The sequence below is a fragment of the Diabrotica undecimpunctata genome, chromosome 2 (genome assembly GCF_040954645.1).
Source record: "Diabrotica undecimpunctata isolate CICGRU chromosome 2, icDiaUnde3, whole genome shotgun sequence".
Lineage (NCBI taxonomy): Eukaryota > Metazoa > Arthropoda > Insecta > Coleoptera > Chrysomelidae > Diabrotica > Diabrotica undecimpunctata.
This window is the reverse complement of record NC_092804.1, coordinates 57,257,624-57,285,583: the sequence shown is the minus strand read 5'-3', so window position 1 is coordinate 57,285,583 and position 27,960 is coordinate 57,257,624. Positions and strand designations below refer to the sequence as shown.

The window sequence follows — 27,960 nt, the reverse complement described above, 5'->3', positions numbered from 1 at the left end:
CGAAGACCGATGTACCACAGTAGTATATGGCCCCATACCAAAAACTCAGCATAGACCAATTGGTATAAATATCTTTCCATTTGTCAGACCACAAGCTATTCCATTCAGAAGGAGATTTAACTTCAAAAAGGCAAACTGTGTCTTAGACTGTGTCAAACTGCTCAAAAATGTGTCTAGAAAAGCTATCCCAGAGGATGTAGACAACAATATGTTCCGGGGATGTCCAGCGAGTCCAAAGAACTAATGAGAACATACGAAACCCTCTATTCCACTGACCCTTTTAGCCAAGAAACGATTGACTGCGGAGCAGTACTACTCCAACAACTAAGTCAAGCCAGACAGAAAAAGTGGATTGCGACCCTGGAAAAAATAGACATGACACATAGTAGCAAAATAGCATGAAACCTTGTAAAAAAACTTAGCGGTGATCCAAAATAACATAAACCACCTTGCAAGGTTACAGCAAACCAAGTCGCTGCTCAACTCCTTATGAATGGAAGAACTACGAACCGATATAAGGACCCAAACACTAGAAGAAGATTGAATTCGGAGACAAACCACCTAGGAACTCCTTTTACACTAAAAGAACTCCACGACGGTATGGACAGGTTGAAAAACGGGAAAGCTGCATGTGTGGATAATATATGCAGTGAACAAATAAAGCATCTAGGCCAAGAAGCAAAAAACTGGATCTTGCAATTTTATAACACGTGCTGCAAAACCTGTGAAATTCCAAAATCATGGAGGATATCTAAAGTAATAGCCTTTTTAAAACCAGGAAAGGACCTAGAAAACCCCAGTAGCTATAGACCTATCTCGCTGTTGTGTCACTTTTTCAAACTATACGAGAGACTCATACTCGCCAGAATAGAAAAAAATGTCGACAAGCACCTCATCCCACAACAAAGAGGATTCAGACCCGGCAAATCTTGCACCGGTCAAGTCCTCGCACTAACAGAACACATTGAAGAGGGCTTTGAAGAAAAACTTATAACACGGGCTACTTTCGTAGATTTGACAGCAGCCTATGACACAGTAAGGCACAAAACATTTCTCCGCAAATTATACGACACTCTCAATGACCACCATCTGGGTAAGGTCGTATATTCGTTATTGCAAAACACACATTTTTTCGTTATGCTGGAGGGTAAAGAAAGTAGGTGGAGAGTTAAAAAAAATGACCTCCCACGGGGAAGTGTTTTAGCACCAATGCTCTTCAATATATACACAAACGATCAACCTACGCCGACCGAAACCAAGCAATTCCTCTATACTGACGATCTTGCAATATGTGCTCAAGAAAATAGTTTTGAACAAGTGGAGGAGAAACTCGAAACTACCTTAAAAACAATGACAGCGTACTACCTGCAGAATTCCCTGAGACCCAATCCCTCTAAAACCCAAGTCTGCGCTTTCCACCTTCGCGCAAAGGAAGCCAAGCGAAAACTCCAAATTAAGTGGAATGGTAATACATTAGAACACACAAACCAACCTATATATCTTGGAGTAACTCTGGACCGGTCCCTCACCTACAGATAACGTTGCATAAAAACGAGAGGGAAAGTAACAACTAGGAACAGCATACTCAGAAAGCTAACGGAAAGTAAATGTGGCGCACGTCCTGGCATTTTAAGAACAACGGCACAGGCTCTGTGTTTCTCAACTGCTGAATATGCGTGCCCCGTTTGGGGCAGATCTGCCCACACCAAACAAGTTGATACTGCGCGAAATGAGACATGCAGGATAGTAACGGGGTGCATGTAACCAACGCCACTCTCAAATCTATATAAAGCAGTGGGTTTTGCAGAATCCTCAACACGCAGAGGCGTTGCAGAGCACATTGAGAAAATTAAACAGATCGCGGACGAGCGGGATGCCCTATACAAAGCTCGAACACCACGAAAGCGACTAAAATCTAGAAAAAGCTTCCTTGGAACAGTGCAGGATGAACCGCCTGAGTATTTTCCTCTTCTCCAGGTTCAATAGACCGGCCAGTCCCCAGACTTTAAAACGTGGAAAACTATGAATAGGATGAGAACGAGGGTCGCGCCAGTAATATCAATGGGGGCAATATGGGGAAAAATCGACCAAAATGATGTGAACTGTGACTGTGGAGAAACACAGAATATGGAACATCTTCTTACATGCAGAAACTGTCCTCATCGATGTCCCCTCGAAGATCTGTGGCTCGCCAACAAAGATGGAACCGATATAGCCCGATACTGGGCCGAAATTTTATGAATGACATGTCCGGACACGATAAAGTAAGTAAAGTAAGTAGGATAAAAATAGAAGAAAAAAACTACTACTATTTTTAATAGTAAAGATAAATATATTTGTTATAAAGAAGAATTTAAATTATTTTGCTTTCGCATACATACATAGAAAGACATTTTAAATTATAAACTTTGACCTCATTGATTGACTTCTCGTAAGTTGAAAACTTCTAAAAGTTTTATGAAGATGATTAAAATGTCAGTGACCGGAAAGTTAATAATCAATAATTATAAACTTAGCGTACAGCTTATCATTCCATCTACCTAGTTAGAGTTAATAGTCGTTAGAAAAGAAAGACAGGTAGTATAAATAATTATAACATTTATTGTAGAAAACATTTTTAATTATTCAGCAAATTACAACTCGCTCTCAGTCGTCTATCCGCGCGCAATCTATTTATGGATTAATATTATTTTTGGCGTTTTTTTTAGAAAAACTCAAACAAAAGTACTCCTTACAAATCAACATTTTTTAAGACAGGATGAATCATTTATTTTCGCTAGCTGATAAAATATTTTCGTTAAATGAATCACCCTGTAGATATTTAGATTTTTGTATTCTCCCTTTGTATTCATTTGATTTCAGCGAAAGACAATTAAATGATAGATACAGTCATTTGAAAAATCTTGATTTATAAGCATCCCTAAAACTTTGTTTTTGTTGCTTGTGCGTATTCCGTATCTGACGGATCAATATGAGCATTTACCAAAACATGATATAAAAATAGTAATCGGTGATTGCAATGCAAAAGTGGAGAAAGAAGCTATGTATGACGTAGTAGCTTGAATAGAAATCATGAAGTGATAAATGTTAATGGCCAAAAGAAACCGAAATGGATTTGGATCATTTTCTGCTTACAGCTATATGTGGAATGATGCAAAAAGATAAAGGAATGAGAAAAACAAATTCAAAGAGGAAAAATGATATGATATTCAAAAACTAAGCGAAGTGGAAATAAAAAGAAAGTATATCGATTTAATAAATAAAGGAATATTATCCCCGACAGACGCAGAAAAACTAGGAATAGAGCAAGTGTGTCAAACAAAGAGAGGCGATACTATAGAAAATGATAAAATTATTCCACAAAAGAGCCAAATGAAAGTAGGCAAGAATTGGTTCGATGCAGAATGCCTTAAAATAGCAAAGGAAAAAAAATATATTAAGACAACTGACACAAACAAATAATGATGAAGGTATAAACTAGAGTTACAAAGATTAAAGAAGAATAATGAGACGGGTATGTAAACGAAAGAAAAGAGAATATAACGAAAAAATAATACAAGAAAAAGAGAAATTATTGTAGAAAAAAGAATTACGGTTGTTTTATCAAGAAGTTAAAAACACCGATAGGGTATACCAGAATTACAATTAATATATAAAAAAAGAAGATGGAACACTCACGAGTGAAAAAGAATCAGTGATGGGTATATAGGAGAGACATTTTAGTGAAGTACTGAATAGGCAAAATACAGATGAGAATGAAAAATTGTGAAGATGAGATTAAAAGTATAATTATTACTCAAATATAACAAAGGACTGGAAGAAAACGAAATAGCTGCGGGAATGCTAAAGAACGGAGGGGAAGAACTACAAAAAAGGATGTATAGCCTAGGATATGAGAAGAGGAAAATATGCCCAAAGATTGGAGAAAAGCTTTATTATGCCTCATATACAAAAAGCGAGATAGATTGGCATGTGAAAATTACAGAGATATTGCTCTGTTGGATACTTGTAACAAAATATTAGCCAGGATGCTAACAGAGACTGAACACATTTGCTGAAGAAAAACTAGGTAAGTATCAGGCCGGTTTTGGAGTTAATAGATCAGTGACATATCAGATTTTTACACTAAAAGATATCCAGACTACCTGCCATGAACATAAGGCATCTTTTCATGCATTGTTCATAAATTTTAAACAAGCGTATGATAGGATAAGAAGGAATAAAATGTATGAAGCACTGCACTCCTTGGGCATACCCACAAAACTTAGCTGGGTTAGCTTAGTAAGAATGACTCTGAATAGTACACGACATTATATAGTGTGGAGAGGATTCTCATCGGGTGGATTTGAAGTGAACAGAGGTCTTAAATAAGGAGATCCGTTATCCACGGTGCTTTTTAATTTGATATTGGAAACAATAATCAGAAATAGTCGAGTTAAAATGACCTGACCCATTTTCAACAATGAATATCAATGTCTGGCCTTCGCTGATGATCTTAATATTCAAAGAAAAAACAAGAAAAATAATTAAGAAATGTTATAAAAAGATTAGAAAAGGGCGCAAAATATTTTGACCTAGAAATAAACCAGGAAAAGTCAAAGTACATGACTTTCGGAAATGCAGAATAAAAAGAAGAGGGACAGTTTACTTTCATATCTAATGAATCAAGAGAATATAATTTTGAGAGAGTGGTCTACTTTACGTATCTACGGGTTATTATAGAAAAAAAGGTCACAAAGAATGGAAACTGAATGCCAGAATGGCAAAGGGAAATAAAATGATGGGAAGTCTAAGACCAAGTCTAAGAATACTAAAGTTAAGGATATATAAAAGGGTAATAAGCCCCACAGTGACGTATGGTATTGAAGTGTGAACAATGAAAAAAGCAAATATGGAGAAACTGGAAAGATGAGGAAGAAAAATGCTCAGTTCCTCCCTAGTCCCTCTAGAAAGTGAGATGGATGGGACACTTGATGAGGATGAAAAGAAAGAGGATGTCGAAGATGATTCTAAGACGAGACCAAATCACAAAAAGAAGGAAAGGACGATCCAGACAAAGATGGTTTGGACAAAGGACAAAGCTCAGAAAGGAGGGAATTGATGGTTTTGAAGAAATAGCAACAAACAGGGATGAATGGTAAAGAATAGCAAGTCAATTTAGTAGGCAAGACAAGAAGCCACCCCACTTAATACAAGTTTTGTAATACATAAGTATTATTTTAATTGTATTTTAGCCGTAGGCCTTTAAGGCCTGTTGAGATTTCTAAATAAAATTGTAAAAAAGAAAGTGGTAAGACCAGTTCAATAAGCATTTAAAATATTGGCAAAAGAAGACTAAATCACATAAAAAAACTAAACTATATGTAATAATTATATTAATAAATTTTCAAGAAAATTCAAGGCTATTTTTAAGTCAAATTGTCTAAACGTCTGTCATAAAACTGTTGGGTCCATAGACGTATGTATTAACATGTTAATATATACGTATATAGCTGGTCCGTAAGACCTTGTGGCTTGACAAATGATTGAAATATATACGTTGATAAATACCGAGTGGATATTACAACATTAAAAAAGCGTGGTGTCTTCCCAAGTAGCAGAAGGATACTTAGAAAATTCTTTGGAACAACCTCCAATTATTTTTCTACACCAGCTTTAAGTCTGACTCTACAAATAAATCTGTTTTGAAAAATATTATTAACGAACATTATTTCCAATGCACCAGCTTTTAATTTCAGTAATTGTTTGAACACTATAAATATAAATATTAATTCAACGCAATATGATTGTTTCGATAAATGACTTGTTTTGTTCAGATTTAATTGCTTTTTATTTATAGTTGTTTCGGAGAAAATGCGTCTGTTACTGAGTTACAATACATTGCATTCATTCCTAGTTCCTAAAACTCGCAATGCTTTGGTTCGGAATTTTCCACACGTATTGAATTTTCATTCTTATAGAATATACTATCAGTATGGTTTACAATATGGTTTTGAAACGATTTTCTTGTGGCACGTTTTTCACTGAATATCTTATACTCGGCAATTGAAACGGCAAACATAACAAAAATGTAATTATTCTTACAATTTATTGCGCTTTATTCCCAACTATAAAATAAGTAAGACATACTAACAAATCCCAAAATGCAAAGTAAGACATACTTATCTTACTTGTCTATAAAGTAGAGGACTTTATAGACAAGTAAGTATTGTAAGTATTTTTGAGGTACTTTCCTGGGATTACTTTATTGGAGTAGTTTATTGGAGGACTTTATTGGAGATAGTTCATTTATTAAATTAAATCAAGTTTAACTTAAGAACACCTGTCAAAACAAATAGCACATAGTTATGGTTAGGGGTGTTAAGGTATAATGGATTTATGACATTTATAAATACGCCAATCCAATTTTTGATCTCACCTACACGTGCTAGATAACTAACAAGGCTCTGGCGACTCAGTAACCAACGGGGGACGAGGTAGTAAGTGATAGGGCACTTCGTTGTTCTGGAGTTAAGAAATTGACTCCGAAGGAGGAAGAACTGACAAGTCAATGGCATCGAGATGTGGATGGCAGCAGAAAACCACCACATTAAAGATACACACAGGATATCCATAGTGAAATCATCATAGCATTGTATGATAAAATATGGCAATCAAAGATTTACTGGTCATGCGGATCGGAACCAAGATCCGACAGGAAAGAAGACGTGGTCGTCAACCAGCGAAACCTCCGACAAAAGATAATCAACGAAAGATTAAAAATAGGTAAGTGGAACGTTACAAGTATGTATGAACCGGAAAAGACGCATTATCCAGGAAATGCAAAGATTGAATATTAATATATTAGGAATAAGTGAAACGCGCTAGCCAAGTGGAAGTAGGAAGTAGGAAGTGGAAATGCCAAATATGCAAGCATATAATATATTAATAACTTTTGGAAATTGTGGATTAGACGACAGAAACGAGAGCGGTGATAGATTAGTACAATTCTGTCAAGATTATAATATGGTGATTACAAATACATTTTTTAAACTGCCTATTAGACGTATATATACCAGAAAATCACCAAAAGATAACAAATAACGTGTTGTTAGGAATTATGTAGACTATCTAATAATAAATGAAATATACAGAAATAGTATTAGATCAGTTAAAACATATCCTGGATCTGATGTATCATCCAATCATTACCTCTTAGTAGCACTACTTAGTAGTAACTAAAAATAAGATTAAAGAGAACTACGAGAACAAATGCAGATAACACCGTCCATATTGCTAGATTACAGAAATGAAAAACTCACCGCAATACAAATCACACAAGAAAGATTTAATGAGGAAAATTTCAATGAAAAATGGTCAAAACTAAGGGCAACAGTAACCGAATTATGTAAAATATCGAAAAAAGGAAACAAAGACTGGCTCACGGAGCAAATTCTAAACTGGATGAATGAAAGAATATACAAAAACAATGAAAAACGAAGGAATAAGCTTTACAAAACATAATTTGATCAAAAATTTGTATAAGTAAAGATAAATTTTACTCTTGTACTGGCTCTAAGTGGTCTGACTATTATTTCAAGTAATAACTTGAATGTTGGTTCCTTGAATAATTTGTAAAGCTTTTTATTTGTGCGGTTGTTTCTATAATATTCTGTCCTTATTTAACCATAAAATCCAAGAAGTATTTTCTTTTCTCATCAATATTTATTTGTATATCATGTGCTATGCAGATGACCACAGAATACACCACCCAACAAGAAGCGAAACGAAGGGCTTTCTCGCAATCCAAATTTCTTTGCGCATGTGCGAATCCGTTATGTTTTAAATAGTTTATCTGTCAACCTATAAAAACTGAACTTTGTTTACGTATTGAGAAGTGTTGTTTCGTGTGTGTTGTTTAATAGTAAAAAAGAGAATAATAGTGTTATACATATTTCTTTAATAAACTCATTGTGATGACTGCACGAAAGGGAGGATTTTATTATGGGTGCCACGTTTAATAATTACTTTGTTTCTCAGTGTAACTATAATTTTACTACTGTTTTGAACGACTTCCTCATTACTTTTCTTAGTGTACTAAGTAGTGCAACTGTCATTCTCCCTCCGAAATTTCTGTCCTACGAATTTCTTGTTGGGTGGTGTATTCTGTGAGACGCAATAAAGAACTACAGCATGAAGATATTAACAGCTAAGACCAAATTCTTGGTAGAAGCAAGGGAACCCAGAAGATGGAAAATAGTAATTAACGATGAGATAACTGAATAAATCTCGAGATCCGAATATTTTGGAGTTCAACTACCTAGATATGGGGATCTTAAAAAAAGAGTCCAAAAGCAGACAAAAAAGTAAGGTTCAGTAGAATGCACAATACAGTCGAAAAAGAAAATCAAATAAAAAGAGCTTAAGATGAAAATTACAAAAAGGTCAATTTTTTCAAAGCAGTAATACAGCAAATCGAATATCACAATCGAATGATGAACAAGAAGAATATCATTATATTGTGGAAGTAATAAATATTTGAATGGGATTTTTAATGATAATTCCAAAACCAGTTATATTAAATATACCCAAAAACTTGCCGTTTTATTTTATGAAGTATATTTCTAGACACCCTATATGTACATAATAAATTTATAGTTTTAGCTAGAACATTTTGTGAAAGCTTCAGTAATATCCAGTAGTAGAATTTGTCAATATTGTAATAAAACTGTACCCCGTAACGGAGGGTTATAATGATATCGTTTCACCTGAAACATTAATAAACTTGCTTGTTTACTGAAGTAAAAATGGAGCAATATTAAATATGAATTAATATAAATTTTTTATGGTAAAGAAAAGATATTAATATTTAGTATAATTAACTAGGTATAAGTTTCTTCAGCACGCGACAACAATTTCAAACTAGTTAAAAATACATAATTAATGGTTTTGCTCAGTAGCGTTCCTTATACATATCAGGATTTCTTCTTGTTTTTTTCTCATTTATGATCTTATTTTTAACACAAATTGTTTTTTATTTACGCAAATCAAATTTTTGTAGATATCAAATTATTAAAAACCTTCTTTGTCACGTGCCATATCAGAATTATCCGTTATCGATCACAATAGCGAAGGATTCTCGTTTTTCTGCCACATGAAAGAATTGTCCTGCATTTGAAATCAGAGTCCATTTACCAAGGAACCTGTTTTCTTCCTACACCTCTACGGCATTCTTTTTGACTTTAAGAATCAGTTGTATCGATTTCCTCTCACTATATGTCCTAGATAAGATTTTCCGGTGTTTGATAGACTTTAGCAATTCTCTATCTTTGTTGACCCTCCTTAGTAATTCTGCATTAGTTTTTCATGCTGCCCAAGATATCTTCAGCATCCGTCTATGAATCCACACTTCCAATGCTTCAACTCAGTTCATGCTTGATACTTTTAGTGTCCACGCTTCTGCTCCCTACAAAAGTACAGACCAAATATAGCACTTAACCATTGTTTGTCTTAGTTTTAAACTGAGATGATTATTGCAAAGAAATGTCTTTATTTTTATAAAACTAGTTTTAGTAATTGCTATTCTGCGTTTTATTTCTATGTTTGAATGTAGTTGGTCCGTTATGGCAGTTCCCAAATAAAAACCTACTGAACTATTTTCAATTCAATATAACCAAATGATTACAAATTTAATAATTTCATCAACTTTGTTTTCATCACTGCTATAGGTATCTGGACATCACATCTATTTAAGTATATCACTTGCATCAGTTTTAAAACTATTTTATATTACTTTCTTTGTATGTTCTACTATTTCGTTCGAAATTTTGTTCCAAAGACTTCTTCCATTCTAAGAACTTTATCATTACTGTAACTTTTCTTTCAGAATTGTTTATTATCAATACAAATTATTTCAATTGCATTGAATTTGAAATGATCTAATACTTAATATCTAGTTCCTGAAGAGTTACATTTTTTATCCATTACAAATATTTACAGCTATGTTTTACATTTTGCTAAGTGTAGTAATTCTATCTTTAAACCTGTAGTATTATGGTATAAATTATTGTTTTCCGATAGCATGCAAGCATATTTAGCTTAAATTAGTGTAAGTTTACTTATGTGCACTCATTATCACGTAAATCATGACTATGGACGATCGTCATCATTATCACTGGGTCGACAGCCCATTTTGGTCTTGGCCTGTTCCAGGATTCTTCACCATTGTGATCTGTTTCATGTGTTTTTCCTCATTTTTTTTTTAATTTTAAGGTTGCTATATAATTTTCTATTTGTTCTATGCATCTCAGCTTCGGTTTTCCTTTTGTTCATTTTTTCTACTGGCATTTGTTTGCTAATTTGTTTGGTATTTCGCTTTCTTCTATTCTTCCCACATGTCTCATCCAACGTAGCCGTCCTATTTTAATGAATGTTACGATACCCGGATCCAGGTATATTTTGTATAGTTTAGTTGTATCTTCTTCGCCAAATTTCGTTTTCTTTTGTGCCTTTATATATGTGTGCAAGATTTTTCTTTCAAAGGCAGCTAATAATCTTTCTTCACTTTTAGAGATTGTTCAGGTTTCTGAACCATAGGTTAAGAGTACCGGTCTTATTAGGGTTTTGTATATTTGGCATTTTGCTTTTCTTGCGAATATCGGCGATAATTCCTCTAAACTAGATACGAGTTTTTATTTAAAGAATGAGGTGTAAATTCTAAGTGTAACATTAATTAATTAAGGTGCAGTAACATTAAAGAACTAGAAACACGCCTCCACGGAGGGCATACTTAACCTCACTCCATTACATATATGGATGGAAAAGACGGCGAAGCTAGGAGCTTATAGAAGGTGGATAAGATGGCGAGAAGCAGTGCGAAAAGATATCAGGATCAAATCTGGAGAGATAATAAAATATCATCTAGAGTTGAAAATGGTACCAGATGAAATGCAACCTAATGGAGACGAAATTGTTAAAAAGGTTGGACTGAAAGGATAAATTTAATCTAGGGATAAGCCACAATAGACGTCTTGGGTCGAGTGGAAGGATGGTTAAGTTTCAACTCATACTGAACCTAACCTAACACAAAATGGGAATGCCAACGAAATTATACTAATCGTCAAAATCTTTTAAAATGGATTCAAAACACAGAAACAAGTCTTTAGTAATGTGCTAATGTGCTAAAGACATATTATATTTCACAAGTCTGTCAATTGGAGATTTGAATCTAATTCGGACCTCTATTTAACAACTCATCAGAGTAATAGTTTACCGATATATCACAGCATTATTAAACATTTTTAACAATGATATTGGAAGGAGGCTTGCATGTTTCATTAATTCACAGTTCATCTTCTCCCTTCAGTTTTTGAATATTATTATCTTTTTGGCGGCCGTCGGTTGTAAACCAGTGGAACTGCTGTCAGTTGGCTTATTGTACACCTTCCATTCATTCCAGGATTCTAAAACTCTGTACTAGTTTGTACGGATCTAGAGACTGGAAACCATATGTTTTTGGAGTCATTCTATAGTCTCCGAAAAGTGTTTGCTGCGTGTGATATAATGCCCATATACAAAATGTGGTTGACTATTTCAGATCCTCTACTACAGAGTCTGTCACTTAAGTCTCTATAAAACGTGCCATTGCATGCAGATGTCTGCTTGTTTTCTGGAATACTTTAGTCCTAGTAACATGTGTCTGTCTAGTGTACATTTTGCGATTTGCTTGACTGGATATATTTTCCCGTGAGAGTTATGTTACCTGCTGATGCAGATAACATAACTGGTCGCGGACGATGCTTTTTGGCACTTCCACGGATGGCTATGATTATGTTTTATCATGTTTTACCAGTCTGATGAGGTTCTCTTACTAGCCTAGAGTCCATCTTAGTGCATACAAGAGCCCAGAGAGTTGCTCTACTATCTATGCATATATTGCAATATCAATAGATCCGCTTTAGCTCGAAAGTCCTTATATTAATTTCTCTTGTACACTACAAAATTCCAAAAATATCTGCCTGAAGTATGTTCTCCTAGTGAAATAGAAATGTTTAAATTTTCTTTACTCAATATCCCTTCTGCAGTTTTAGACCCGTTTATGTACCATATATAACCTCGCAATCTGGGCCGAGTGTTTTTTCTTTGTTATCTCTCTCGGGGGCAAATATCTACTTGGAAAGGTACTTTATACCTGTATCTGGGCATTATATGGTAAGAAATCATCATTTGTTCAGCATATCTGGGGCTTCATTTATGATTTAACTATGTCCTGATTTAACCGTTACGTTGCTTAGGTTTTCTCTCAGTCTATCACATTCTTGCATCTCCCTTATAAATATAAGGAGTGAGGTCCAATAGACCTCCATAGCTACCGTTGGTGTGCCCCTCGTAGCCCCTGTGATTCCAAGACAAGGCATATGTAATTGTTGGTTTTACCACCGTGTTATAAATTAAATATAATATGTCTGGTTCTAAACTCTACATTTTCGATGAGTGCGCCTGGTTACCATTAACGTAATTACTTCTCTCTTGATTGTTCGTTCTATCTGCTAGTTCCAAGTATGCTTCGAGTCTAATATTACTCTAAGATACTTTACTTTGCTCACCAAATTTAGATGTGTACCATTTAGGCTTAAAGGATCCAATTCTTCTGAATTCCTCTTTCTGGTAAATTCTGGACAAACCAACTTGTTGAATTCTATCTCTGATTGTGCCATTAAATTTGCCGTGGGCTAAGATGACCAGGTCATCTGTAAAGCCCAAGACATGATATCTGTCGTTTCTGAGTATAACTATCTATGATCAGATTCCGGAAGAGGAGATAAGACTCCTTCTGCGGACAGCCTCTGGCTACCTGTGCTGACTGTATCCCCCAGTAACGTTCCTCAAATTAAATGGCTCCTAATCATGCAGTCTATCCATCTACAGCTTGTTTCGTCTATCCCTCTTAGACGAATCGCCCTTGCGATTGCTTCGTAGGAGGTATTGTAGAATGCTCTTACTATATCGAGAAATTCGCCCAGCATCAACTCTTGGTTTTTCAGAACGTTCTCCATCCTGTGGACCAGATGGTGCAGTGCAGTTTCCGTAGAGTTTTGGTCGATATTCATACTGCCTCAATCAGACTACCATCCAAGAACCATTCCTAATGTGTCTACCGAGCATTTTTTTTAGAGTTTTCAGTACGAATGACATCAGACGTATCAACCTTAGAGAGGCAGCTTTTTTCTGCCTGGTTTTGCCAGATTTGAATATCAAAGCGACCCATGAGCATCCTCGCGTTTGGTATATACCCAGTGCTAAAGTTGCTACAGTGAATATTATCATGATAATCATCTAATTTCAAACTGAGTACCACTCCTTTCATAAATTCTTCTTTTTGATATTACATATTCTTGTCACTTATGACTGCAGAAAATAACTACCCGACGGAAATCGCGTATTTAAATATATAATAATATCGGCACATTAACATGAAAAGTACGTCAATATAAATGTTATTAAATCGATAACAAAAATATCCAAACGATCTCTTATAATAGGTGATATAATCATTTATAGAGATACAGAAGGCAATAATTTTTTAAAACATCAATAAAACTGATTATATAGATAGTCTTGATATATTATACTTGGAACGGTTGTTGGAGAAAATCTCCAAATATCAATTAAAACAAACAAAAGGTTTATTCAATTTGAAAGATTAAAATGAGTATATGACACAATGATAACATAATTGACATTTGGAGCCGGGGACGGGTTTTATGGGGGTTTATGTTTTTTGATGTATAATCTCCTAAACTATTATAGATATTTAATTTTGCCAAAATAAAATCCCTTTTAAAAAAATGAATAAAATGGCGTTTGATAGTGGCTTGTTGAATGGAATGGGGATATTTAAAAGCAAGAATTATAATACCATTCCAGTTTCATTGGAAGAACTAAGATAACGAATAGTTCATGAATGTAGTGTAGAAACCCCTAAAATACTTCAAAATGTTCTTCATAATTTCGAACAGCGACTTTATAATTGTATATATGACGTTGGTGGCTATTATTTTAAATATTTAAGTAAATAGTTATAGCTGATGTGTAAACTGTTCGGAATTATGAATTTGTTAATTAGAATTTAGTTCTTTTTATATACGTTACATTTAATAAAGTTTCCTATTAATGTTGCAAATTTCGTTTTAATGTAGTTTTTGACATGACCGGAAATTGACACCAGCAAAACATAGGCGTTACATTTAGCTTTTACGAGGTGTAACAGTTATAATAAACTGATACTTTTTTACAAGAATAGAGTTAATATAAAAAAATATGGATGTCTGAATTCTCCAGCGAAATACCTGTCTAACAATGTGTCACACATGGTATATTCCCTATTTAAAATTTAAGGGTTGGAGTATTGGAAGGGAGGAAGTTGAAAATTTACAGATATCTATATCGTTAAAAGATAACCCCTTTAGAATAAAGATCGACCTGTTTTAGCATTTTCACAAAACCAATGAATATTGCCAAATTTCAAGGTGGACTTTTTTGAGTGGCCAACCCTGTATAATAAAAGATATAAATGATATTATCACTTGTCAAACCAGTGTCATTGCGCGCTAACTTAATTTTACTTTGTCTTCGATACCTCGCATTTTTAACAGCTGGCAACCCTAATTTGCGACCATTTTTCTCAGGTAATCTTAGGTATATCATCCTAATTATTAAGAAAAAAATTAGCTTTAATTTATTATAAAAAACATGCATATACTTCAATTATTTTATTTTTGTTCAAAGATTAATTACTACTTATTAGTTGAATAGCTATTAGATGTGCTCATAGTATCCATAGTATCCATTCAAAGTTACCTTTAAGCAAGATGAATATATCAATAAGATTTATGGGATTACGCACATTTTGGGATTCAGAGTGGAGATCCAGCCAGTTAAGAGCTCTAAATTAGTGCCACAATGTAAGAGATACCAAGCATATGGGCATACTTGGAAATACTGTGCCAGAGAACCAAGATATGTGTTAAATGCACAAAGAAGCATTTAACTAAAGATTGTGTCAAGCCAAAAAACGTAGGACCAAAATGCGTCCATTGTGGTGAAAAGCATACAGAGGGTGTGTTGTCGCAAAAGAGACGCATAAAATAAAAAAGACAAATACAAAAAAGGTCAACCTACCAAATCTTTCAGAAAGAAGAGTAACTAAAAACAAAGATAATGCTGCTGATTGAAAACGAATAGGGAGAGCTACTGTAAATAAAAAATATAGCGATACATTAAAAATCAACAATGCAAATATACAGATGGAAAACCAGTATAAGAAAGAATCAAATTCGACTCTTCAGCTCAGTCTAGATGAACTAAAAAAAAATTGATATAATACAAAATTTGTGATATAAAAATGAAGTTAATCAAAATAATATTTGTCAAAACTTACCTAATTCTTTCATAAATTCATCGAAGTTTTCACTGTTGTGGAGTTTGTATTTCTTACCGAAAAATGCTTCAACCATTTTGATTTCTGTGTAAAAAGAAAAGACATATATTAAAAATATAGAAAATCACACACTTTAACGCATCTTTTATATATAGAAAATCTCTGTTTATGATTAAAAAAACCTTATCAATATTAGATAATGAAAATTCAACACGTAACTATTAAGTAACGATCAGTAGGGTAAACATTTTATTTTGAAACTTAATTCTCAAACTTAAATCTAATTCCACTCGATGTAAGTTAAAATAACGTAAATTAATTAGTTTGTCGTAGTTCTCTTTATCTCTTTGTCCCTCGACTAAGCGACTACTGTCATTATAAAAAATAAATCAACTAAAGATCTGTTTTGGCAGATCTCTTTGATACTATACATAAGGCATACCACATATCCAAAAATTGGCTCCTCTTAACTTTGATAATGATTCTAAAAACGAAAAATGCAAAAGATAACAATAAATATCGGATCAAGATACTCATAAACTATACACTGAAGAGTTTAGTTAAAATTGTACATACTAGGATAAATTATGGAAAATTAGAAGACGAAATACGTAATTCGTGGAAGAGTTTTAAAAACAGTTTGTGAACGAGAGAACCACTGTAGGGGTAAATGTTGTGATACGGCGATGCCTGAATATGAACCAGGATAGATATACGTGCTTTATAATTCTACAATAATGCATGCTTTCACCATTCTTATTCAACGTCATATGTCACAAAACTCTTTTGAAAACTGTGGAAGGTATTGTGGTTTAAGCATTCTTGAAATCAACACAAAGAGTTGTTTAGAGATGAATTTCTCATTGATGAGTTTACCAAACTACAGTAGTTTAGAATCTCGATAAGAGTAAACAAATCTCTTTTGTTTTAACTATGTTTTTCTTCTTCGTCTTTATGTGCCATTTGTCAAGCGTTTGATATCGCCATGTTAACAAGCTGCTGTAATGTTTCTCGGTAGCTACATAAAATAATTTCTCGCCCGTTCGACCTGTCTATCATCTAGTATTATGCAGCCATGACAGTTGTTTTCTTCCGAACCAGTGGTTTCCTTCCATCTTGCCAGAATGATAAACCGGAGTAAGCGATATTTAGGTTCCGTCATTTTATGACCGAAGTATTGGACTTTTCTCATTTTGGTGGTGTTAATTAATTCTCTCTCTCTCTCTCTCTCTCTCTCTCTCTCTCTCTGCATGGTTCTAGCACACGTTTTCGAGCTGCAACGGTAATACAACAACTCGAACGTTTCTAATCTATTTAGATTTTTGACTTTTATTTTCTAGGTTTCACATACATAAAGCAAATCGGACTAGGCAGACTTAGACTGCAAAAGATAATCTTTTACTACAAGCAACAACAATTTTGCGAAGCTCAGGAAAAAAGTTCCCTCTGGCCCAAATAGGTAATACTGTGAGATTTAAAGTGCCTGATGTTGACTGTGGTTGCATAGACCCACGAAATATGTAAGCGGTTGTTGTTGAAATAGAGGATTCAGACTATTATAAATTAGCAAGCAAAAATGGTACCTTCAAGCAGCTTTTCACATATATCAGTTCGCAATTTGTAAACAAAAATTAACTTCCATTGATGAGATTACAGCGGCTATACACGTTGTAACTGCAAAAGAAAGTGTTCCACGGTTAAAAGTAGTTGTAAAGGCAGGGAGCTTTTGTACAATTCAAAGTGTCATGACAATTTATATTTATGACAATTTATATATATATATATATATATATATATATATATATATATATATATATATAAGGTTCTTGAACTCCTAAGTGGAGCATAGAGCTTCAGTGAAAACGCGCCATCGGGTTCTATTTTGCGCTAAGGCCTTCACCTCATTCCAAGACTTTCCTTGGCCTCTTATCTCGTCCATCATGGATCTTCTCCAAGTTTGTACTGGGCGACCTCTTTTTCTTTTCCCTTGGGAATTCCACTCTAGGGCAGTCTTTGCGATACTGGAACTATTTTTTCGGAGTGTGTGACCGATCCAACCCCACTTTCTGGACTTAATTTCATTTGTTAACAAAGACCTGCAGTTTGTCTGTGAGGGTGTTTGTCACTTTCCAGGTTTCACATCCGTAGAGTAGAACAAACATGACATTTGATCGGAATATTCGGATCTTTATCCTTGTAGTATACTCGCCAGATCTCCAAACAGGGTTGAGCGTGCTGAAAGCTTGTTGGGCTTTTCGTATCCTCATACGAATATCGTCTTCTGTACCTCCGTTTTCCACATTTCCAATCTGCATATTGTCGATAGTAAATAGCGTGTTGTTCCTTGCATTTATTCTCATGGACTTGGTTTTACTAATATTGATTTTCAAACCTATTTTATTGGCTTCAGTGGTAAGTGTTTCCAATTGGTAAGCCAGATCTTGGAACCTTTGACCTAATAGGCAGATATCGTCCGCGTATTCTAGATTGCTTAGGCGTGTGGTTAACGTCCATTGTATCCCTCTTGTGTCGGAGTCTAGTTTGAAGGGAACATAGTCTATAGCTATGTTAAAAAGAAACGGAGAAAGCACGCATCCCTGTTTAACTCCAGTAAGTACGTCGAATTCGTCACTGTTGATCCCATTGTGTGTCACGCTGCATTTCGCATCAGTATATAGTGACTTTATAATAGAAATTATTTTTTGCGGGATGTTTCTTAGCTCTAAAATTTTCCATACAGCAGCGTGAGACAAGCTATCAAAGGCACGTTCAAAATCAACAAAAACTATGTATAGGGGTGTGTTCCATTCAACCGATTGTTCCATTATTACCCTCACAGTATTAATGTGGTCTATGCAGGAGGATTCTGGTCTAAAGCCTACTTGATTAGCTCGAAACTCAACCTTGTTTGTTATTCTTTTCAGTATGATGGCCGTGAAAATTTTATTTATGACAGTAAGCAAGGTTATTCCTCTCCAATTTTTACACAGTGTGAGGTTGCCTTTTTTTGGAAGCTTGATAATGTTACCTTTTTTTCAGCCCGCTCGATTGTGGTTTGTTTCCCACACCTCTCGGATTATGGGGAGCAAAAGTTCAGCAGTTAGATGCGGATCAGCTTTAAGTATTTCAGCAGCAATGTTATGGATTCCCGGTGACTTGTTGTTTCTCAGAGATTTGATAGCTGCTATTATCTCCGTTTTGGAAGGGGCCTCGCAAGAAATATGCAAGTCTATATTCTGCGGGTTTTCGACAATTTCGTCTGCGTTATCTCTGGGAATACCTAGCATCTCCTGAAAATGCTGTTTCCATCTCTCTACTTGGTCATCTGTTGTAGTAAGTAATTCGCCTGTCTTGGATCTTACAATGTTCGAACAGTTGAACCCTTTTTGTGTTAGTCGTATAGTAATTTGGTAAAGCTCCCTAGTTCTGTTGTGTTGTGCAGCTGTTTCTGCTTGTTTTGCCAGTTCTTCGGCTCACCTTCTTTTGTCTCTTCTTGCTTTTCTTTTAACTGATTTATTTATTGTTTGATATTCCTGTTGTCGGTGTGCTCTTCTTTCTACAGTTCTTGCTTGCAGGATATCTTTTTTTCGTTGTTTTCTTTCCTCGATAAGATTCCATGTTTCATCTGGTATCCATTCCTTTCTATCTTTCTCTTTTTTACCCAGTTTGTCTTCAGCTATTTCTGTCAAAACATCTGCGAGATCTTCCCAGCTATTTATTTCACGTTTTCTTGTTTTGAGTTGAAGTTCCTCTCTAAACATATGTCTTCCTGGGACCGTTTTTAGTTTATCTAGATTGTATGTTGGTCTCTTGGTGTTTCGCGTGGTTTTGTTTTTTGCCATCTTGATTTTAATGGGTCCAATTACGAGATGATGGTCACTTGCGATGTCTGCTCCTCTTTTATTAAGTACATCAAGAAGAGATGATCTCCATCTTTTTGATATAGCGATGTGGTCTATTTGATTTTCTCTTGTATGGCCAGTTGCAGTCCATGTTACCTTGTGAATTTGACAATTTAAGTTGTTGCAATAAATAAGATTACACATAAGAAATTTCCTTTGTTTTGTTTTTGTTTTCTTTTCATATTATATAAAAAAATTAAAAAAAAATGTTTCTCTGTTATGTTAATAATATTTTAGTTACCAATCGCCATTTGTCCTGTTTGTTTTAAATAAAATAATCTTATGTTTATTAAAATTATTTATCCAAATGAAAAACATACATAACTAATTTTTTATTTTTACTGGATAAAAAATATGTGTTTTTTAAAAACATACACCAAAAATGTGAGATGAATGTCGACATTCACCGGTGAATGTTATAAAATAATGGAGAGACACTAATGATGCAATGCGCATTTAAAAGCGAAAGTTACAAAGTTAAAAAGGAAACTGCTTTTTTCTTGATCCCTTGAAGCATTTTCCGCGAGTTTTCGTCATTAAAGGTTCGAATGTTGTTTAAACATTATTTCTACCTATATATTCATATTATACATAAAATGACTAGATTGTAGATATTTATATGATACAATGTTTAAGTGGATCTAAGTACCTACTGCAGTTTATTTATCACTATAAAGAGGAAAAATACAATATATTTTTATTTAAAAATACGTTTGCGGATGTTATCTTTGAACTTTGCTCGTCAAAAGTACACCATAAAGTTCACTCATACATATTAATGACCAAAATCAAAAACAATGTTTTATTATTGCTTAAATAATTTGCATGAGTAAAAGATACTTATCTATCAGTCACCGTATAAAACACAACTTTATAATTAGAATGGACTGGCTAAAAATATAAAGATATGAACTGTTTGTGTAAAATTAAAAAAAAGCTGCATAGGTACTCTTGCACTATGGACTCGTGACTCGTAAGGTCGTGGCATATTATCGTGCACGTTGTGTTTCCAGCACATAGCGTTTAGTTTCCGAAAAATATAATTTAAATGGTTTTAAATATGAACAACGCACACTGTCCTGAACATAGCGTTTCAGACACTTAACGTTTCCGTTCAGTATATTTGAAAACAATATTTTACTGATGCCGACGGCTACGTAACGAGTCGTAACCGGTTGGTAAGGATAATGTGAATTAGATGTCCGTCGTTTTCCCCCCGTTGTTTATTTAGGTCTTTGTTTGATTTTGATACAGAGTATTTAAAAAAATAATTTTCGAGGGTATTTTGTCATTTATGCATGTGTTTTTATTGCTTTGTGACAATTAATCACGGAAGTGATAAACAATAATTAGAACTTTTGTACGGAAGTGATACCTCTTCTTTTAAAAAATACTTTTTGGTTTGATATGTATGGCTTCGTTAAATGTAGTATTTGGTTTTTTAACTGAAGGTGAAATTAAATTTAAAACATTTAAACTGAATCCTATTCATTCTAAAATATCCATAATATTTTTCATCGTCATCAGTTAATTCTCTGTATAAAGTCCAGTATTCACATTTCTTCTTCCTTTCTCTTAGCATTGGATGTACTTCAAACCTTCTTTTTAACACAGTTTTTCATTATTCATCGTTAAGTAGAAGAGCAATTGCACATAATTTTTGTCGAGAAAAGCGAGACCATATCTTCACCGAACCAAACTGAAACGTTCTATGTATGAAAATGTGAACGCGCAGCCCAATTGCTGGAGTGGAAAAGCTACGTGCCGGAAACTATACGTGCACCATAATATGCCGCGACCTTTAATCTTACATGGTAACCGTTGTCATTTTGAAATTTATTTTATTTTTGTAGTTGGTCCTTAATTTTCAAGATGTTAAAGTAATTATCAATCGTATTTTTGTATCCAAATGAATAGCATTACTTTATGTTTAGTACATACATTTGAGTAAATTAGAGGTCAATTTCTAAGCCCATATCTGTTGGTATTAGAATATATAACAGGGAATATTCATGGAGACATTCGTCGGTGTAATGTATGCGAATAGTGTAATAGCAGTTGGGAATACTGAAAGACAAATACAATCTGGACCGAGACAGTGGCGGTAGTTTCTTAAATATAAAAGTTTAAAGCTTAGTAGGTGCAAAACACAAACAAAAGTTACTAATAAAAATAAGACAGTAATTTTGCATGGCAAAATGATTGTGAAAAGCAACTGTTTTAGATATGTAGGATCGGCACGACAGAGCGAGACTTTATAACACGGTCACTTACATGTCACAATACCTATCCCCATGGGTCATTTATTTCCAAAAAACTCATACATCTAGTGGAGAAAACCAATCAGAACAAAGGGAGGTACTTGGAGCAAGTTATTACGGACTCTAAGGCGTAACATCGAGCCGAGGAGGTGCATGATGCAGGGGAAAAAGTCAGTCACAAATAACAATTCCCAATGGAATTAGCAAACGTAAACAGAATACAGAATGTAGTGTTGTAGTAAAATCTGTAGAATGTTACCACATTACCTCAGCTAAGTCCTGGAAACCTGGCCCCTGATATGGAATGTGTATCCTTAAGTCAGGAAAAGGCTCAATACGAGTAAGCTTATATCTGATGTAGTAATGTGCGGTAATAGGAATAATGAGTTTGTAGGAGTGAGGAAGAAACTTTAGAGAGTGATATAAATGGTTGGATGTTTATGATGGGAGTGCTTAAAAAGAGGGAGCAGGATTCTAAAGAGAATTTCTTCTTCAAGAATTTTACTCTACAACAACCGGAAGACTTGTTGAAAGTGAGTGAATAGAGTGGCTATGGAAGTTGTCAGAAACCTAAATATATGAAGAGCGTAGACTGTTCTTAAGTGTGTAGAGTAAAGGAAAGAGTTTCTAGTTGTATATTATTGGAAGATATCTAATAGAAACAATCCAACGAGAAAAAATGGAAAGGCAATACCAATTAATCGAAAGCGAAGCACTTGCTACGCTCATATGTTGGATGCAGAGGAGATTGGTATGAAAATAAGGTCTCTGAGCATTGACCTGATTTAGGAATATATTTCTCAACTTTAAATATAGGGACAAGGCAAGTGGTCAGGTAGAAAAAATCAAAACCAAGGTGGCTAAAGGAAGAGATAGATGAAAGGGAAAGGAAAACTAAACTAATTATTTGGATAGGTCATGAACATGGGAAGATAAACTATCTTAATCTACGTTGGCCTACCGCTTTAAGTACTATGTCAAGACGAAAGCTGTTAGAGCCTTAAACGCCATCTGAGTGAATCTGACTTGCTTATCCTAACATAGCTTTAAGTTGTTATGAGAGAACTTATGCTTTGGTCGTGGTTTGTCGTTTGATCGACTAGGCTTAAGCTTAGTTATATGGGTCTGGGCTGTCTTATATATTTTCAAACAATAAAACATTTTTGAAGTTTTTATATCTTCAGTCGTTTGTTGTGTATGGCCTGGATATGCTTATAGCTATAGTGTACTATATTTAGAGTAGGATTGAAGGCGGCGACCTACGTGTTGTGTAACAAAAAATATACATTAAACTTAACAGTAAATTTTATAAGACCATCTTATAGTAAGTTAAAAAAATGAAAAAACGAAAGCATTTTGCGGAAAACTTAAGGTTTAGAAAGATGAGGTGAGTGACAAAGAAAGATAAAATTAAAAATGAATATATTAGGGACATTTTAGGTGTGGCTTTCAATTAATACAAAAATAAGCGAGCATAATTTAAGAAATTTTAACAATGAAACAAGAATAACCCAAAACAAAGAGTAGCAGAGTATCAAGTTTCTGGAAGCGTTTAAGCAACAGTAGCAGAGAAAGACCAGAAAAGACATGGCGGGAAGGACAGGAAATTAAATATGGTACGAACCAAGACATATAAAGAAACTAAAACAAAACTGAAATATTAAACTTGATACAAAATAATGAAATAGTATATTACATAACGAGAGTTGTAAGCTTATTACATGCGAGTAAAATAGTTGCGCATGAGCCGCGTAGCGGCGAGTGCAGCAATTATACAAGCATGGAATAAGCTTACAACTCAAGTTGTGTACTATCCTTTTTCTATGATTATTTTCATTTATAAAAATAAAAAGTATAACAAGTAACTTTTATTTATTTAGCAAAATTCGGGAACAGTTTAAATTAAACATTTATTTATAATAATTAATTGTAAAATTTTGGCAATTATTTATAACTATACTCTTATCCGAGTTTGGCGGTTGTTCAATAATACGTGGTGAATGGTGAGATGACGTAAACTGTACGGTGTGTTCTTTTTGAACATTGGTATTTTCAATGTATCTAAAGGTCTATAAATTACTTTCAATTGAATTTATAATTCTATTGGCCGTTGACGTCTTATTATTTATTGACTCATCGACATATCCTTCGGCCGTTGTTGAAGATTTCCATCCGCCATGTCGTTTAAGAGCCATTAATTCACCACCGGTATCTACCAAAATAGTGGCAGAAGTTCGTCTAAAACAGTGACCTGTGTACATTTTGGAATCTGGTAACTTTAAATATTCGGCTATTTGTTTAGGAACACCGCCTATTTTGTTTAATCCTACCACCTTTTTCGTACATTTACCTCTTTGATAATTAAGAAAAAATTGATTTATTTGCGGATCGCTAATTTGTAGTCGAATTTCTATATACTGTTTGCGGATTTTATAGAAATTTCCGGAAATAACGAAAGATCTACATATTTTGGTTTCCGTATCAGGAATTTTAACCAATAACATGGTACTTAAATCGTCAATGTCACAAATTTTAAGATTTTTTAACTCTTGTTTCCTACAAGCTCCACATATTCCAATAATTGCAATAACCTTAAAAAAAAGTATTATAAGTAGGCACATTTATGTTATGCTTTTAAATAACATACCTTTATTAACAAGTAATGTACATCAGGAGCTCCATTTAAAAATTTTTATTTCATCAGGATGTAAAATTTTAGATTTTTTGTTTTTAAAACCTTCTGATGGCCTTTTTAGATAAACTCACAATTTCTTATTTTTTTTAATATTAACATTATTTTTCAAAGTTATAACACTTCTTAGCATAGAATATAATGCCCATAATGAGGATGGTTTAAATTTCTTAGCTATTTCTCCAAAATAAGCAAGAGTAAGTTTTCAGAAAATGAATTTACATTATTTGTTGTACGCCAATCCATAAATTGCTGATATACCTTTTCATATCTTCCTCTAGATTTTTCTGGTAATAGGTTCTTGGTAGTGTTCGCAGCTAACTGCATAATATTGGGTGGTGTGTTACTAAATTCATCTTCACTATTCGATGAACTCATTTTATTTATCTGTATTTAAATTACCACTATCTTTACACTGACAGATTAATAATTTTTAATCTGTCGAAATAACGTCTGCTAATTCGTTTCCATGGTAACTCGACCAACTGACTTACAAGGCTTATGTGATATTACACATTTTTATAGAACTGAAGCGTAATTTTTTTTATGACGTGCTAGTCATTAAGTGTCAGTATCTGTTTTGATGTATTTACTTAGCATCCAAATAGTAGGTAATATACAATTTACTAGTAAGAGAGTAGAAAAAAAATATTATGGCTTTAAAAGTTGGATATGAATCAATAAATAAAATTTTTAAAAATTACAAATTGGTAATCATTCTGAAGAGAAATGGAAAGATCAAGACAAGAAAAATTTAAACTTATTAATTCCCCATTACTATTGTTTACATTTCCATTGAGTCTCCGATTCTGGTATTAAGGTCGTCCAAGATTATCGTTAACCCTTTGTCCTTTATTCCATCCACCACGTTTTGTAGTTTATTCTAAAAATATTTCGATCTTCTTCTGGCTTGCAATTATCAGGTACATATACTCCAATTATATTTGCTACTTCTTTATTTATATTATATATATATATATATATATATATATATATATATATATATATATATATATATATATATATATATATATATATATATGTTACGAGCAATGTCCGAAATTGGACAATCCTAGCATTGTACAAAAAATCTTGTCCACTTCTAGCATTGTACCCCTTTACTGTACAATCTCCGAAATATATATAATCGGCGGACTTTGTATAAAAGAATTGCTGTACAATGTTCGAATTTCAATAAGTAGCCATGCGTCAAAGTTTGAGATAATATATCAGATATCGATTCATATCGATTATTCCCCATTTGTTATTAACGACAAACAAACATCAATTGAGGTTATAAATCCATAATTAACCAGCGTTTTTGACTTTTGGATTCGTAGAATGAAATTATTTTAAATTAACATACATATCTCTTGAAAATCTAAGATGTTTTACAAACATCTTCCCTATATTATAGTGATGTATCTATCTCTTGAAGCTTTGAAATATTTCACTAACAATATCTCTATTGTAGAAGAATTTCTTCTTCGATTCGATTTTTCAATTTTTGATTTGGTGTGTCGCTTGTCAATAATAATCGATTCGAACCGATGAGCGTTTCGACAATTATTTTGATTATTTCGGACATTGTACAGTTTGGGGGTACAATGCTAGAAGTGGACAATAATTTGTGTACAATGTTAGGATTGTCCAATTTCGGGCTTTGCTCGTAACATATATATTGTATTATATTGTATGCATCTACTATATTAAGATCTACATATTTAATTTTACTTCCTCTTTTGCCTTCTGATCTCTTGGTACACCACTGTGTATTAATACCTCCAATTGCCGTTTTTCTTTAGATCATTTTCTTCGTCTCCTGTAAAGCACATATTATGTCGACGTTATGCCCTTTTATTTCTTTTTCTATTGATTATGCTGTTTACTGATTTGATATTCTATGTGGCTATCCTCCGTAGTAGATGTGTCAGTGACTGAGCTGCTAGAGCGAGTAGAACAAGTGAGTTTTGATGAAAAACAAAAATTATAATCTCTCAAAAATTATAACTAAAAGCTCTCCTAGAAAAAACATACAGAAGAACTTAAAAAATCATGCCAAGCAGGACTAAATTTTATGAAAATTATTTCCAGCAAAAACCGGGGAGCAGATCAAAATACACTATTACATGTATATAAATCTTTAACTAGATCTAAACTAGACTATGGTGCGATAGTTTATTCATCAAGCAAAGTATCAGTATTGAAAACCTTAGAAACTGTTCAAAACACAGCTCTAGGAATAGCTACAGGTGCGTTTCGAACGACACCAGTTGAAAGTTTACAATGCTTAACAGGAGAACCACCCCTAAGTTTACGATGCAAATACCTTTCTCTCTCATATGCTTCTAAAATAGCTAGTAATAAAGAACACCCTACTTATACCAATACGTTCACAGACCGATTTCAAGACACTTTCTCTACAACAAGACTAGATCCACCATTTTACGAAAGAGTTAGAAGAAACCTTCATGACCTACATCTTGAATTTCCTGAAATTCTCCCAACAAATTTAATTCTTCAACAAACTTCTCCACCTTGGTTAATATCAATTTCCAAGATTAATACTAACCTTAGTATATATAAAAAACGTGAGACTATAACAGACCTGATCAAACAATCATTCTTAATAGAAATGGAAACTTATAAAAATCACTATAAGATATACACTGACGCATCCAAATCTTCAGACGGTGTTGGTGCAGCCATCCTCAGACCCAATACATCCTTAAAATTTAAATTCAATCCCATTACTTCGTAATACACTGCAGAGTTGTTTGCAATATTACAAGCACTTATCCATATAAAAGAGTCGAAACCGTCCCCGTCTCTCATAATAACCGATTCACTAAGCTCACTTCACACTATCAAACGTTTATATACCAATAATTCAATTGCCTCACATGTCAAATCAGAAATAGAGATTCTAAATAATAATATCACTGTTGACTTCATGTTTGTTCCATCACATTCAGGTATACAAGGAAATGAAGAAGCAGATGAACTAGCCCGCTTAGCATCCTTCAGCCAGGATTCCATTTTTATTAATGAGGTTTTTTCAGATGACTTCAAGTCAAAAATAAAATATAAAGTGTTAAGTGCATGGCAAAATAAGTGGAGTGCATTACAAAATAAACTCAAGGAAATAAAACAATTAGTGAAACCGTGGCTCCAACCCACAGCGAATAGATACGACCAAGTGAGAATAATACGTTTGCGACTAGGACACAGTAACTTTACACATAAACACCTCTTTACGCAAACTGTGCCCCCAATGTGTGAAAATTGTCAAGTAACACTCTCCGTGAAGCATATACTCACTTAGTGCAAAACATGAAGCAGCAAAAAAGAAGCACACTATCCCAAATAATATAAAGGAAGCCCTAGGAAAAACATGAACATTAAAAACACAATAAGCTATCTTAAAGACTCAGGACTGTATTATTTATTGTAATTTTTTCTAACTCTACCTGTATTATATTTTTTAAGTCGCTTATAACCCTGTTGGTTACAGCGTAAATAAATAAAAAAAAAAAAATTATAATCGCAGATAGAAGAAATAACAATCAGCGACACAGAATCAATGACATCGAAGAGATGAATCAATGTATATCAATGTGTCTAGAGAATACACCTAAGAAATCAAAAGAGGATCAGCAATGGCCAAGGAAACAATGACGAAGCTCG

At 33.8% G+C, this 27,960-nt stretch overlaps 1 protein-coding gene across 1 annotated transcript in view; it reads right to left on the bottom strand.

Annotated features, from left to right (window-relative positions):
- fabp (fatty acid binding protein) overlaps nt 1-27,960 on the bottom strand; it is a 73,798-nt gene that overhangs the window by 35,500 nt on the left and 10,338 nt on the right. The window contains exon 2 of the mRNA XM_072522959.1: nt 15,419-15,502. Within this exon, the coding sequence (XP_072379060.1) occupies nt 15,419-15,494 (76 nt within the window). The 5' untranslated portion in view covers nt 15,495-15,502. The remainder of the gene's footprint in view (nt 1-15,418; nt 15,503-27,960) is intronic.